Genomic DNA, 16,217 nt, shown 5'->3' with positions numbered 1-16,217 from the left:
TTTTTCTATTACACACTACTTTCACTATGACTAAATATAATACTAATATTAAAAAATATTTGTATAATTTTTACACAAATATAATGTTATTTTTAATATTAAATACAATAATATTAAAGTAAATTAACTTTTGTAGACGAACATAGTATTTAAATTACTTATTCTATCCCACTCGAATGTCTTATTTAAAATTTTCTAGTAGATTAAAAAATAATAATATTTTATTAATTAGTAAGAATGTGTAAGAAATTTTAATAATTTTATATTTTTAACTTTTTATATGAAATAATTATATGTGTAATGATATGTTTATAATTTATATTAAAATTTAAAGTATTTTGATATTAATATACAATTATTTTTATTAAAATAGAATATAAATTTTTAAAGAAGACAAAGGAAAGTATAAAAAAAATACTTAAAATTTGGATAGACGATATATAATTTTTTTATTAAATATAATCAATTCTTTTAATTAAAATTTGACTACTCAATCGAATAACAGATAAGTTTTGAGATATACCCAATCGGGTTGCCGACGTTTATACACAAATGCCAATCCTGATGGAAAGAAATTAAAAAATATACCGTATTAATTTATATTTGATATGCTGAACTTAAATATAAACTTTAAAAGTAATACTCCTACTAGTTTCAAAATAAAAAATAAGAATACAACTAAATAAATAAAATAAAATAAATAAATTCTTCACCTAGGGTGTCCTAAAGGTTAAAATACAGAAGTTTCAATCTTTTTCTTTATGCTCGTCACAAAGTGATATATATATATATATATATATACATGTACACTAGAGTGCTGGAGGGCAGGTGATGCCATGCCCTAAAACCCCTGTAGGGGACATATTTTAGAAAACAAGACTTTATAACTATGAATCTTAGATATTTGACTATATAATATTCAGTCAGTCTCAAATACCCTGCAATATATATTTTTTTTTTTTTTTGTCTCAAATCCCCTCACATTATTCAAATAAAAAAAATAAAATATATATTTTTCTCTCCATTACATTATCTAATTTCTAAATTATCCTACTTAATATTACCTACCTAAAAACTTGTGCCAAAAACAAATGTTGCACTTTGGTAGTATATTACAATTGCATGTAATTGCTTAATAATACTAAAAATCATACTATAAACAAACATATGAGCATGTTTATTTTAACAGAATGGTTAAAGACCTAGTCAATATATAGTAATATTGTACACAACATATTATATTAACATAGGCTGAAATCAGTACAGCGGCTAATATTAACGTATAATATTACGCTGAAATCAAATATAATATGTACTATTAGCTCTAATCAATGGTCACTTATTTTCTTTTAGAAAAGAACACTACAAGATAATAAGAGTGTATTTACCTGGAAAGATGATCACCCGAACGAGTAGAGACAACGTTGAAGTGAGCCAGCTGGGGCAAGACCCTGCCTGAGGCAATCAATGTATAACCCCTCACAAGATATAAGTACATACAAGATGCATTTCGACAAATGCCATACGGCATAGAAATAATAAGCGTCTGCTGTATACAACACCGAGCTAATATGAAGTACAAAGAAATCCCGAAACTAATCACTATTTTACATCAGCACCATTGCTAATTTAAATCTATTGTGATCTGCTTCAGCCTCAAGTTACAATAGAAATACACTAATGCACATTTTTCCAATCTTCTATAACACCTCCCATCTACCACTGCCAATGCTAATTCTGTATCAATCTGAAATGAAAAGCCCCATATGACAGATAAATGAATAAATTGTCGGGAGACCAAATCGCAAGGATTTCATATCATACATAAGTAACTAGATGAATCAGGATCAGTATCATCACCTCATCAATTTTTCTTTTTTCAGCTATAAACTGTTGCTATTGCTGATCACAAAGATCACAGTATAAATGATCAAAAGTCCTGACTTCCTCCAGGGTGGTGCCTAAACATTCTGGATGAAACCTGAATCAAGAGTCGAAAGCTTATGTTAATGCCATAGTTAAATGATTTCTTGTCTGTAACTCTATAGCCACAATGCCCGACATAGGCTTAATGCATCTAACAATGGTTCAGCTCAGTTATATACTGTTTACAAAAGAAACTCAGATTTATCAGAAGAAAAACAAATGTGATATGCACATACTTATGAATAGCTAGCAAACTTATTAGACCATTCAGTTACTCGAGTCCTTTCAACACACTTTATCATATCACAATAAGGAAATCAGGATTTGAAGACATTGCAACATTAAACATTACCAGGTAGAACTTAGATTGTCAAACACTGAATACTAATTCATAAAACATTTTCCAAAGCAACAAATAAAATATGCAAAACATTGACAAAGCAATTCTCCTCAGACTGATATGCATACTGTGAATCATATAATACATTTTCACTTCTACCAAAATGACACCAGAAACCAACCATGTCATATAGCTCAAACATATAAGCAACTTGTAAGAAATCACAAATAGAACTTTGATAGCATACACGAAGAAACAAAATATAGCTGCGCATTTCTTAGCATATATTAGTGAAGGAAATATGAAAAAAAAGGTATAATACAATAACGGAAAATTGCATACATAGATATTGATAGGAATGCAGAGAGTGAAGAAAATGAAGCCAACTTGAAGAGCATGTTGTATGCCTAATCAAATTGTAAAGATAATGAAGTTGGTTGTAATTTCAGAATTTTTTTTCCCATTTCCAAACACCTAGACACCAAACAAACAATCTACAAAAATAAACATGTGTAAGTATTTGAAAGTCAATCCATATTGCGATATTCGCCCTATTCATATTAAACATAATCACTATATTACAAATACTTGTTTGCAACATGTATATCACTATATATTTTTTTAGCATGTATATCCTAAAATTGAATTATTACCCATATGCGATAGCGCATATCCAGTTATCAATAAGCGTAATAAAAAGACGATTAAATCAAATACACATACAAAAACTTCCTAAACTTCAATTTATATATCAAATATGGCCATTTACTTTCATGAATCCAAAAAGTAAGGTCAAACAAAGTAAATGGGTTCCGAGGTTCATCTCTAGTAACTATAATAAGACAAACTTTCAATTAAAAAGGATAGTTAAAAATGTCCAAAAAGGAATATCTAGTGTAATCGTTATAGCTTTATGAAACTCGATCCGCACTTACAAAGCCCAACCCAAAGGCTCGAAAATGGCATTAGGCCCAACATAGAGCTTAGAAAAATAAAATTGTCCTCCACCCAAAAGGCGCAATACAAACGACAAAATGTTATAAAGATAAAAAAAAAAAATAACTACAATAAAACACGTTTTCAATGTAAAAAGATAGTTACAAAAAATGTTCAAAAAGAAATATCTAGTTTAAATCATTAAAACTTTAGGAAACTCAATCGCCAATTACAAAGCCCAATCCCAATGGCTCGAAAATGGCATTAGGCCCAACATAGAGCTTAGAGAAATAAAGTTGTCCTCCACCCAAAAGGCGCAATACAAACAACAAAATGTTATAAAGATAAAAAAAAAAAATAACTACAATAAAACACGTTTTCAATTTAAAAAGATAGTTACGAACAATGTTCAAAAAGAAATATCTAGTTTAAATCATTAAAGCTTTAGGAAACTCAATCGCCAATTACAAAGCCCAATCCCAATGGCTCGAAAATGGCATTAGGCCCAACATAGAGCTTAGAGAAATAAAGTTGTCCTCCACTCATGAGGTGCAATGCATACGACAAATATAGAAATGTAACTACAATAAATTAAAAAAAAAAAAATCTTCAGTTTTAAAAGATAGTTACAAAAAATGTCCAAAAATGAATATTTAGTTTAAATCATTAAAGCTTTAGGAAATCGACACTTAAAAAGCCCAACCCAAATGGCTCGAAAAAAACATTAGACCCAACATAGAGCTTAAAGAAATAAGCTTGTCCTCCACTCATGAGGCGCAATGCAAACGAAAAAATGGCATTGGGCTTGTGTTTTAAGACTCTAACCGGTGTGCCATTTATAGATGCAAAGTTAAGATCCAACCTTTCTAGTTTATAATCAAAATTGGAAAAAATAGTCGAAGTATTTAAACAAATGATCGATTTTTAAATGCTAGCCATTGTTTATTAAATTTAATGTTGATGGAAAGATCTAAGTTTGATCTAGGATATGACCAAGAATGCAAGTATTTCACATGAAAATAGCCCATATCTTGGGTTTTGACCAACATTTTTTTTGAAGCAAATAATATAGTATTAATAGCTTTAACAAACACAATGTCAAACAATAATATTATGTACATATCATTTCTCTCTTATTTTTGCCAAGAGACCAACTTTGGCTTTTAGTTTATTTAGAATATGTTCCTTTTCTTTAGCACAAGAAATTAAAATTAATTAGCCATATGCTTATTTACTTTTCAGTGTTTAGACATAGACATCAGATAATAGAATTATATGATACTTAAGTGTGTGTTATTTATTTATTTTTGCATGAACTCATCGTTCGATGTAATGTTTTGCATAGAAAAATGATATGTTTTTATAAGGTATCATAACATTGCATACTCAATAATGTAGTATCAACTATGACCACAATGATGACATCTTCGACTGCATGTAGTGAATTAAAGACTTATAAGATGATGATAATACACATATAGACAGATTTATAATAAATCATGCAACCACATATCTAGGTATTCATTGATTATGAAAGGACTAAAGGTTGGATTTCCAATGGTATTAGAGTGTATCAAGGTATGCAAGGGATAGAGCATCTTAAAATATAGCTTACTAGAAAGATGACTTATTTTAAAAATATATATATTTATAAGAAAGATACCGATACTTTACGAAGTCCTTAATCTGTTGTATTGTTTGATTTCAATTTGTTGGATAAAGCCATCACTAAGAGTACCCTTTGCATGTGGAAAAACCTCTGATGCATCACTTGGACTCTGAGCAAGTTGGTTCTCCCCAAAATACATTGAGGAACAATACCTTTTAATTGAAGTTTTCATTTTTTTTGTCATCCTTCATTGAAATATATTGGGGGCTTACAGTGATAACTTGGTATTACTTCTATATAGGTCCATACACTAAAATATATCTATGGACTCCAGAAAAAAATCATTTGAGTACAAAAGAAATTCACAATTAGCTTATTGTGTTTCCAGGAACAGCCTCCAAGCTTCAAGTGTGGCATAAGAGTACACAGAGTCTAAGAAACAAAACTCAATACGATGTAAAGCGCAATGAAGATACAAAAAATCTTCAACCAATATGTGGAGGTTCCAACATTGTCAAATATACCATGCAGAATGGGGCTTACAAATATAACCAGACAATGAATCCAGAGAACACATTTTGATGAATTTATACTATTCATACAAATTTGTTCCCCTCGAAAACATCGAATCAAACACTTATTTTTTATTTTTCTTATATTATAAAAACTCAACTTTACATTCAAAACATCACATCAATACTTATTTATATCATATTATACCACTATATAAAAAGGAAAAATATAAACTCACCACTCTGTGCATAATTCGCACTGCACCATAAGAAAATCTGGATTAAAAGGCATCTCACAGCTGCAAAATCTGCCTCAGCATAGAAAGAAGAAAGGAAAATATCAGAATTTATTCAACGAAACAAGTATCGAGAAGTTAAGGTTGCCCACTACTAGAGGAGAATCAAATAAAAGATTAGTGAATAACGAAAAATAGATGCAATTAAAGGAAACAACTATCGCTATAACGAAATAACATTGTGATATTATTTTGTTGATTTCATAAGGTAGAAACTAGAAAGTGGTGAAACCTCATCATTCTCTAATGAGGAAGATGCTTCTTCACAAATCAATAGCCTCACTTAATTATCAGACTAAACCACACAGGCCATTAAATTAGTGAAGTAAAAGGAAGGCTGTAAAAATGAGCTATCATTGTAATAAAAGTTATATGCTAGTGGAGATATAAATCAGCTTGGCGATATTTGATGATTGAAACTCAGCTGTTTTCCCTTTTTAAGTGCTTCTACAGAAGATGATACTTTTTTGTTTTTAAGTTGAAAAGAATAACAATCACATTTGTAAGCTAAATGAAAAGTACTTCTCCAAGCAGAAGTAACAAGAAAAAGCATGTATACAGAAGTAAAGCACAAAAACGGGGCAGAAAATTCTACTTTAAACTATGCTGCAGCAACCAAGTATAATTGTTTAGTTCCTCAAACAAAATCCATATAATCAGCTAATATTTCCTGAATTAAAGACCATCAAAATTCAACATTGAATTGCTGATAGAAATTAGAATCCATATAAGTGAAAATCTATTGAGGTTGACAAGCTATCACTAAGCATAAGCAGTAATAAATAAATAAGCCAAAACAGAAGGAGCAAATACACAGATTAAAACTTACACAATGATGCTGTCAGGTGTGAAAGCTCCAGTCGTCGAATTGTACTCGAACCGACAGAAGTAGTCCTCGGTTCTAACGACGTCAAGACTGGTGTAATTGTCGATGCTATGCACCCTGCACTTGCCTTCAATGGCGTTTACACCCACAACTTCACGATGCTCGGACAAAAATAACTCTTTCGAGCCATGGAATTTACGGCGTCCGCCGTATGACTCTTCCGGCCGGTAATACCACCTCACGTGAATCTTTACGTTCTCGCCATCCGCGACGATCATTTCAATACGAGCTACATGCGGCGGAATTCCCTCGTCCATAGGTGTAAACCAAACGCAGTCACCAGCTGTAAAAAGCAAAAAACCAAACCAGATTAAGATAGAACAGCGTCCGCGGAGACGTAGATAGAACAATTACGCTCAAATTCCAAACTGAGGTTGACGAATTTACGAAACTCACGTCGTATGGAATCATCGAGTTGTCTGACAACGTAGGCGTCGAGAGTTCGGGGAGCGCGCTTCGGCATCGGCATTTCGTTCTCCTCGCTGCGGTAGACAAACCTCGTCCGCGTCGTCACAAAGCTCGCAGAGAAAGTGAGGAAAAAAACACAAAAAAAGAGAGTATATGTGTCAGCGTGTGTCAGATTTAGTTGCATTTCAGTAACCTTCCGGGGGCAAATCAGTAATTTCGTGACGACCAAGGGTCTATTTGGGAAAAACGTCCGCACTAAATAAATAGGTAGAACTAGATATACTTGTCAACGACATAAATTTTTTTTTCTTCTTTTAAATAAATATTAACATTTATATATTAGACACACCAAAAAAAAAAAAAACAAACAAACATGAACCATATACAAATATTGGTACCATAATTTGCACATTAAACCTTATCGCCCATTTAGAGCAGCAAATTGCGAAAACATCGCAGTCCCGGAGTGTTCAGCGCCGGCCGGTAGCTCCGCCGGCGAGACGGAAGGCTCCGCCGGCGGCGCTGCGGCGGCGCCACCATCATTAGAATGGATTGCAATGCTAGCAAGTGGCTTATTTTCCTCCTCAGCCTTTCCCTGAGCAGAATTCTCCTGCAGTTGCAAGGCGTATTCCAAATTCCACAGCACATCGCCCATTGTAGGCCTATCAACGCCGTAATCGGCGAGGCACTTCTCGGCAGCCTCGACGAACTTTTTCATCGACTCTGGGTCGACGTGGCCGTCGAGCACCGGGTCGATGATCTTATCAAGCAGCCCCTTGCGCTTAGACTGCATCGCCCATTCGGCGAGGTTCACTTGCTCCCGAGGCAACGCCGGGTTGATCGCCGGGCGCGCACATAAGGCCTCCAACAATACCACCCCGAATGAGTACACGTCCGACTTGTCGGTGAGCTGCTGCTTCCGGAAGTACTCGGGATCGAGGTAGCCGAAGCTGCCCTTCACGGCCGTGCTCACGTGCGTTTGATCCGTCGTCGGCGCATCTTTGGACAAGCCGAAATCAGCCATTTTCGCGACGAAGTTCTCGTCTAGCAAAATGTTTGTCGTCTTGACGTCGCGGTGGATGATCCCCTGCGCCGATCCGGTGTGGAGATAATGCAGCCCGCGAGCGGAGCCGATGCAGATTTCGAGCCTCTGCTTCCATGACAGGGTAGGCAAGTTCTTGCCGTATAGATGGTCTCTAAAAGGTCCGTTGGCCATGAACTCGTAAACCAGGATCATCTCGGAATTCTCTTCGCAGTAGCCGATCAGCGACACCAAATGCCGGTGCCGGAGCTTCGACAGGATTTGGATCTCGGTCTGGAATTCGTTGATCCCTTGGTCGGATTGCGGATTGCCTCGCTTGATCGCGACTTTCTGGCCATCCTCGAGCACTCCTAGATACACATTTCCAAAGCCTCCGACGCCGATGATTTTGCTCGGTTCCCAGTTGTTGGTGGCGTCCTGCATTTCGGCAAATGAGAAGTATCGGCCAAGCCCCATTGTCGACGAGAAGAATTGGCTCTTACGCGACCCTAAGTTCGTTTTGCTGCCGGACATGAAGGTTGAATCTCCGGCGTGGATCGGCAATAGCCACGACGAGAAGCTGTTCCTTTTCTGCCAGTCCTGTGGCCTCTTTTTCCACTTCACCGCCATTGCACCTAATCCAACGAAAGCTCCGAACATCATCGCGAATCCGACGGCAGCCACCGCGCCGCGGTGGCCGGCGCCAGCGCCACCTGCACCGGCGAACTCTCCGTCCAGGCTGCCGGTACTTGCGTTCATTTTGAAGACCTCAAGGCCGTTCAACAGAGCGTTTTTGGTGGGGGAGTTGTCGTTGGTTGGACCTACTTGGATTGTTAATGGATCCAGGGAGGGTACCATGGTTGAATTCACGACGAAATCGGCGAAGTACGCAGCGGTTAGGCCTTGAGCAACTGTGGTTAAATCGAGCGCGGAGATTACCGTCTGACCGTTGATGTAGACATTGAAGTACAGTTCGTTTGGGGACTTGCTGACGATGTCGGCGAAGTGGAGTCTCACGAGGTATTGGAACGTCGGATCGATCTTCAATTTCCAGGTGATGTTGAAATTGGGGACCTGCGTTGCTGATTCGTGTCAAATTCAAGGTATAATTCGTCAATGTCGAATTGAATCGATCGTTCGTTTTGAATTTTAACCTAATTTGATTGATGGAGAAATCGATTTCGTCGTTCACCTGAACATTGGCGTTCGCCATCTGAGTGGCGGTGGCGTACACCACCGGCGGCGCGATCAGGGGAGACTCGCCGTCAGGGTAAGTAATCACTTTCGGCTCAACGAAGGCGTCGGCGCCGGCGACCGGAGGGTCGAGGTACGGCTTGTCGGACTCCCAGGATCGCCCTATGGTGTCGTTCTGCGGCGTGATAACCGGACCGCCGGCGTTCAGCCGGAAAGCCGTCTGATACGCGACCTTGGAGAGGCCGGAATAATCGCCCTTGGGTAAAACGGCGGTGGCGACGTCGCCGAGCAAAATATCCGGCGCCGATACGAACTCGATGGCGCTGACGAAAGCGACGCTGCCCTGATCCGGCAGGAACGTGATCGAAAACTGCTCCGTCGTCACGTTGACGAGATATTCCTTCATCGACCATCGGGCATTTCCGGGGGACTTGAAATCGTACATCAGCATCATGCCATTGCTGGTTCGGACCTGGAATTTAGCATTGTTCAGATCCATCTCGTTGTACGGCGCCGGCGCGAAATGGAGCCGGATCCAATGCCATCCGGGTCGGGTCACGTGGAAGGTGTAGATAGCTTCGCCGTCGAACACCTTCGCCGACCGATAAATCGCCGACGGAACACTCTGATCGTCTTGCGCGAGCATGACTTGGATATCACGGCCTTTGTATTGCAGATATTTGCTGCTCTCCTGATCGCCGACGTACGCCAGATTTCCGGGGAGCGTGGTGGGGGCGGAGCTGCCGCAGTCCAGGAGGAAATTGTCCGGCGGCGTAAAGGCATCCGATTTCGCCGGAGCTCCGATCACGGCGGCTTCCGTTAAGAAGACATGATTCGAATTGGAAAGGAACGAGCAGAATAGAACCAGAAGAGGCGCGGCCGCGAAGGAGGAAGGCCTCGGCAGGTGGAGACCGGGGGAAAGCCGCCGTGAAGGCGTCTTCTCCATATCTCCGGCGCGAAAGGAGGACGATGCAGAGGGAAGTATGGAGAAGAAGAAAAAAGGGGGATTTCTGTTGAAGATAACTATTGTCGTTGGTGATTTTAGTGCTTCTGTGTTTCTCCGATAGCCATTAATGGAGCTTTATGCCTTATTTGGGCAGTCCCATGTCGCCGGAGAATTGTGGGGTCGAATTTTGTTTCTATTTTTAGTAATCGCTGGTAATTCGGGTCTATCAGTCATTTCTGATGTGGAAGGTGTTTGATCAAATTGGGCTTTCTGGGCTTTGTTTTTATTTCATTAATAATTGGGCCTTTTTACGGCCCATTTAAGAGGGTTCTTTTCTTGGCCAGCAAGCCGAAATACTGACTCGACCAATACAGTTCGGAGATTGAATCGTTAAATCCAGGGAATACCGGAGAGGTGAGGAAGGGAAGAAAACGGAAATGGCTAGCGAGAGTGACGACGCCGCCCGCCGTAAGGTGATTCAGGAGTACCGGAGAAAGCTCGCAAACCACAAAGAGTTGGAAGGGCGCGTTCGATCTGGTTTCGATTGTTAAACCCTAGTCTTCTGAATTTGGTCTTTTTGACGTTTTATGAGGGCGGGGTGGTGTTGAATTATACTTGCTTAATCTAGGGTTTTTGATCTGTGCATATTTTTACTTTTTCTACATGTGAATCCATCCATGGTTTTAGTTGGTGGTTTGTGGATGCTTCAGTTTGTATGAGCTTTTTTGAATTTTTCCGGTTGTTGTGGCTTATTGCGGTAATGGACGATGTTGTGGGAAGTAAGAGAGGGCTTGTTCGATCGGTAACCTGGGATATATGAATGTGAAATTGCAAATATAGATGAGATTTGTAATTTGCCCTTTGACAATATGATATTGGATTGAACCATTTTTAGACGTACGGTCTAATTGAGTTAACTGATCGATAAAATCTCCAAGTAGAAACATTGAAACAGATAGATTTTGAAATTTGGCTGTAGTTTAACTTAAGTATTGTTTACTCTCATTGTCACTACCACAAAGATCTTACCTTTTGCTTTAGGCTATCACTTGGGAAATATTAGTTTCGAAGGACGGGTATTGTGGTGACTTTTACTGTAGAATACTCCAATCATTATGTATCGGGAGCTCTGGGGTATTCTGAATAGGTGCTGAGATAATATTTGGAATGTAGTGTTTTCGTCTTTTGATGTCATCGACATGAATTGTTCTGTGTTGTTTTTTTCATATCCTGCTAAACGTTTTGATGAATATGGCTCATAGTTTTGCCTTTGTGAACTTTAGCCTGCATAGTGTGCGTGCTTTGTGTGATTGGTTTCAACTTTGTGCTCTTGCTGTGACTAATGGAAGCTGTATGATTTGCATAGGAAGGGAGAACTTAAGGACCGAAAAGAAAGAATATGCTAAGACCGAAGATGATTTGAAGTCCCTTCAGAGCGTGGGACAGATTATAGGCGAAGTTCTTAGGCCTTTGGATAACGAACGCCGTAAGAAATCTATTTCTTTACTTTTTCAAACTAAAATTTTTGCTTCTTCATGAAGAGTTTAATCCTTAATAGTTTTCTCACCGTACTTGTTTGGTTATTTGCTTCCAAAAGTGGATATGGTTTTGGAAACTATGAAATCAGTTCATCCCACAGTTTAGAAATTAAGGCTTCAGGGCTGTTAGCTTTAATCCTTCCCAAATGATATTTCCTTGGAGTTCATGTGAATCCCTTAGTATCTTGTTATGCTAGGATGATATGAGTTTCACGAGTCAAGATTGTTTCTCTATATAATTTTATATTTCTTGTAAAACATAAAATGACATTGCTATCATCATTTTAGTGATTGTCAAAGCAAGCAGCGGCCCAAGATATGTGGTTGGATGCCGAAACAAAGTGGACAAAGATAAACTTACGGCAGGCACCAGAGTGGTTCTTGATATGACAACGCTAACAATTATGCGAGCTCTCCCACGTGAGGTACAAAAATGTCAAATTATACTGCTTGTGCTTGGCTGCTTAAAGCTCTTGATGATTCCATTCAACTCTAAACTTTTTCTCATGTTCGCTCTACTTATTGTTATAATTACTCGTCTTCTTTTTCCCTGTATGATATAGGTGGATCCCGTAGTTTATAACATGCTTCATGAGGACCCTGGAAATGTTAGTTATTCTGCTGTGGGTGGTCTATCAGATCAAATTCGAGAATTGAGAGAATCAATAGAATTGCCTCTCATGAATCCTGAGCTCTTTCTTCGAGTTGGCATTAAACCTCCCAAGGTATAACTTCTTCAGGAACTCTGGTATTTTGTTGAATTTCTTTTTTTATTCTTTACCCAGTGTCCTGTTTTCATGTTTTAGGGTGTTCTTTTGTACGGGCCTCCCGGAACTGGCAAGACACTGTTGGCCAGAGCTATTGCCAGCAACATAGATGCAAATTTCTTAAAGGTCAAAATATGAAAAACCATATTTGTTAAAGTGATTACTTCATCTAATCTGCCACTTATAAGTTACGATTATGCAGGTCGTATCAAGTGCTATTATTGACAAGTATATTGGTGAGAGTGCAAGGTTGATAAGAGAAATGTTTGGTTATGCCCGTGACCACCAAGTATGTAGTAAATGCAATATTACTGCTATTTTTTATTTTTTTTTATGTAATTCTATGGTAGAGGATGAATTTAGAAGGTTTCTTTTTAAAATGGCTGCTTTTTCTTTGTCTTAAGCCGTGTATCATATTTATGGATGAGATTGATGCGATTGGAGGACGTCGTTTTAGTGAGGGAACGAGTGCAGACCGGGAAATCCAGAGGACCCTTATGGAGCTATTAAACCAGCTTGATGGGTTTGACCAGCTTGGCAAGGTCGTGCTTTCGTTGATAACTACTGAAATTGCATATCCTTTCATAAAACCGGCTTGGCCAGACGATTTGATCCATTATCTTATCTGTGCAGGTTAAAATGATAATGGCAACAAACAGACCTGATGTCCTGGATCCTGCACTTCTTCGTCCTGGTCGCCTGGACAGAAAAATAGAGATACCATTGCCTAATGAACAGTCGAGAATGGAGATCCTCAAGATTCATGCTGCTGGAATAGCTAAACATGGTGAAATTGATTACGAAGCTGTTGTTAAACTTGCCGAGGTAATCCCAAAATGCCTCATTTATCCTTTAAGAAAAATATGTGTATATATATTTGTGTACTTCAATGTGCTTTGTTTTCTAGGGTTTCAATGGGGCTGACCTTCGGAACATATGCACTGAGGCTGGTATGTCGGCAATCCGTGCAGAGCGCGATTATGTTATCCACGAAGATTTCATGAAGGTAAATTTTCCTAGACAGTAGATATTGTGATCATCCAATTTCATTATTTGTCTTTTCAGTTGCTAAGGAGAAATAATGCAATTTGTAACTGTCCTAGGCTGTTCGAAAACTGAATGAAGCTAAGAAACTTGAATCGAGTGCGCATTATAGTGCCGATTTTGGGAAAGATTAAGTGCCAAAGCTTCTGGTTGAGACCAATGCAGACAACAGGGAGGCGATCTCTTTCGAGAACATACATAGGCCAATCAGTTGTTCGTTTCTTTCATGCGTCTTGCCTTCGTATTTTGTATACTTTCCGGGCTCAAGACAATTTGAAAACCTCTATTAATGTCTGGATATGTAATGTTTATTATGCCTGATTTGATTTATCCTTCTTATGATAGACAGAAATATGATCACGCGCTGATTTGAAAATCGTTAAAAATAGCCATTGGGAGAGAAGAATCCATTATATTTCATTTCTGGATGATATTCACGATGATTGATTTCATTGAACTATTATTAGTGAAGAATTACTTGAGCTTTAGGCTTCTTCATTGCTGGCGGTTCATCAGGCTTATCATAGTCGTCGGAATTTGTCGGTTGAGCTGCCGCTGCTACTGCTGCTTCATCAATCGCATTGCTGTATTTCTGCACAAGCTCATTCAATACCTGTACACCATATATATATATGGATTTCATATCTAATTGCAGGTTTATATATATATAAATATGTATCTTACAGATTTAGAAAGCATGCGTACCTTGTTGTTTGTTGAGTCGTCCACAGAGTCGGCGAGTGCACCTGCAGCAGCACAATCCATCAAGTTGGAACGACAATCAGGTCAGGCGACGATTCAATTGACAAACCGTGAATAACATGTGACAGCGGGGATTTTCATACTCACACACACATGAAACACGCAAAGACAGGTCAGATACTCTCAGATAAAGTTTTGTTTTATCTGCGAGTAGCTCAATTTCTTCTACACAGAAACTCGAACAGGCGCAGATGCACAGAAAGATCATAAACACTAATCTGTAACTTTTATGTTGATTTATTATGTAAACGAACTCTGAATGCTAATCGATTATTGTTCCGATAGAGTACGCCGTCGTGCGAGTCATAGAGGTTGAAAATTTGAGTTAACTAACAAGGAGAGGCGATAATCATACATGGACGGGAAAAAGATCATACACAAACATCATATATATGTATAGGCGGAGCAAGTGAAATGATTACTGAAACAGTGTCGTACCGGCAACAGAGGTGGAGATATTGCAGAGGATGAAAAGCAGGAGGATGCTCTTGGCGAGAATGGAAGCCATATTTGGTGAAGAACACGCCGTATTCATCGTCACTTTTTCCTCGCTGCGCTCGCTCACAGAGAAACAACAAATATGCTCAATGTAGTATTAATTAGATTATATGTACAAACACAAATATATATATATATATATATATAAAGCAATGTGTTGTGGATCCAACCAGTTTATATTTTCTGTTTTTTTAAAAAAATAAAATAAAATAAAATTTAAGAAAATAGAGTGAGGTAAAATTGGTAAACTTTGTAAACTATTATCTCTGTCGGTAAGATGAAACTTTGGTTCATGGGACACAGTATTTTATTATTGTACTGTTTTCGTCTCAGTTTAATTGAATTTTTTTTTATTGATGACATGATATTTAAGATAATAATTTTTTTAATTAGTTAATAACGGTAAATTATAATATTATTTTATTATATAATTAACAATATTAATAATTTTAAAATAAAATAAATATATTACAATTTAAAAATAGAATATATATTTGAATATTTGAAAAAATCTATATTATAATAAAAAAAATATATGCAATATATATTATTTTATAGAAAATAAATTTTTTCATAATATAAAAAAATACATATTCTAAATCTTTTTGATAATATATGTATTAATTTTTATTTTTAAAATATTAATATTACTATTTACATAACAAATAAATAAACTAAAATTATAAAATCACTATTATTAATTCACTAAATATAATATTTCATTAAAAACTAATGTCAATGTATTTCACAAAACACATTATATCACATCAGTCGTTACTTATTTCTAATTATCTCCAATACAATGTTTGAATCTGGAACCTTATAGCTACGAGTCTACTCTCATACCACAATGTTATTTTTTATGGTACTTTTTTTATATACTCCTTCTGTTCCGGAACTAAGTATCCATTTGCTTTTTGTACGTAGTTTTAGAAATATTAGTATTATATTGAGATATAGTAGGAATAAAGTAGAAATGACTAAAATAACCTTATTAGTACGTGCGATATAAAGGTAATGACATTTGTGTAAGTTGTAAGGGTATTTGTATTGTTAAGTAGATAGTACAGTTGCTAAAAAAAATGAAATGAATACTTTGTTATGGGACGGAGGGAGTATTTTTTTTTATTTAATAACGTAGGAACCCGTCACACTAGGCGAACTATTTAAATATGCATTTATAATTTTATGTAAAAATTAAAAGTTTTTTTATTATTATATTATTACTTTTACCGTAGTAAAAATAAATATTTTAAGTGAGACATATTAAAATTGACCAAAAAAAAATGTTACTGTCAATTGAAAAAAAAAAAAAAAAACTTTCATAAAAAAATATCAAGAGTCTATTTCAATTTAAAGTTTAAACAAAAATACAAACCAAACAATTTAATCCATTTTCTAGTATACAATGGCAATAAAAAATATATTTTATTGTTTAAAAAATATATTCGATCAATTAATAAAATAAATAAGTATATTAGTATTTATAATAAAGTTTTAAGATGAAAATCATTGTTTAAAATAATGTTTTAAT

The 16,217-nt window shown here is 36.7% G+C and overlaps 3 protein-coding genes across 4 annotated transcripts; 1 reads left to right on the top strand and 2 right to left on the bottom strand.

Annotated features, from left to right (window-relative positions):
• Nucleotides 1–1,419: 1,419 nt before the first annotated feature.
• LOC127261225 (chromatin remodeling protein EBS-like) lies at nucleotides 1,420–7,009 on the bottom strand. Of its 2 annotated transcripts, none has more exons than XM_051289473.1 (5): nucleotides 6,902–7,009; nucleotides 6,449–6,788; nucleotides 5,563–5,631; nucleotides 1,861–1,981; nucleotides 1,420–1,455 (listed from the first exon to the last, which is right to left on the bottom strand). In XM_051289473.1, exons 1-4 carry the CDS (start codon nucleotides 6,972–6,974, stop codon nucleotides 1,897–1,899), a joined length of 567 nt encoding a protein of 188 aa, XP_051145430.1. In that variant the 5' UTR covers nucleotides 6,975–7,009; the 3' UTR covers nucleotides 1,420–1,455; nucleotides 1,861–1,896. The 2 variants fall into 2 exon arrangements, with proteins under 2 accessions (XP_051145430.1, XP_051145429.1); XM_051289472.1 differs by lacking the exon at nucleotides 1,420–1,455 and adding an exon at nucleotides 1,596–1,747.
• Nucleotides 7,010–7,331: 322 nt separating this feature from the next.
• Nucleotides 7,332–10,074, bottom strand: LOC127260440 (probable receptor-like protein kinase At2g21480). Its single transcript, XM_051288172.1, has 2 exons — nucleotides 9,127–10,074; nucleotides 7,332–9,008 (listed from the first exon to the last, which is right to left on the bottom strand). The coding sequence occupies exons 1-2, from the start codon at nucleotides 10,072–10,074 to the stop codon at nucleotides 7,332–7,334; spliced, it is 2,625 nt and encodes an 874-aa protein (XP_051144129.1).
• A 361-nt stretch (nucleotides 10,075–10,435) lies between these two features.
• On the top strand, nucleotides 10,436–13,753 carry LOC127260936 (26S proteasome regulatory subunit S10B homolog B). Its single transcript, XM_051289005.1, has 10 exons — nucleotides 10,436–10,611; nucleotides 11,441–11,560; nucleotides 11,901–12,037; nucleotides 12,176–12,337; nucleotides 12,419–12,505; nucleotides 12,582–12,668; nucleotides 12,784–12,921; nucleotides 13,013–13,204; nucleotides 13,287–13,385; nucleotides 13,483–13,753. Exons 1-10 carry the CDS (start codon nucleotides 10,512–10,514, stop codon nucleotides 13,555–13,557), a joined length of 1,197 nt encoding a protein of 398 aa, XP_051144962.1. The 5' UTR covers nucleotides 10,436–10,511; the 3' UTR covers nucleotides 13,558–13,753.
• The last annotated feature ends 2,464 nt before the right edge of the window (nucleotides 13,754–16,217 follow it).

This window comes from Andrographis paniculata, unplaced genomic scaffold (assembly GCF_009805555.1).
Source record: "Andrographis paniculata isolate CXL003 unplaced genomic scaffold, ASM980555v1 Contig62END, whole genome shotgun sequence".
Lineage (NCBI taxonomy): Eukaryota > Viridiplantae > Streptophyta > Magnoliopsida > Lamiales > Acanthaceae > Andrographis > Andrographis paniculata.
The sequence above is the reverse complement of the archived record's forward strand: the minus strand, read 5'-3'. Positions and strand labels throughout refer to the sequence as shown.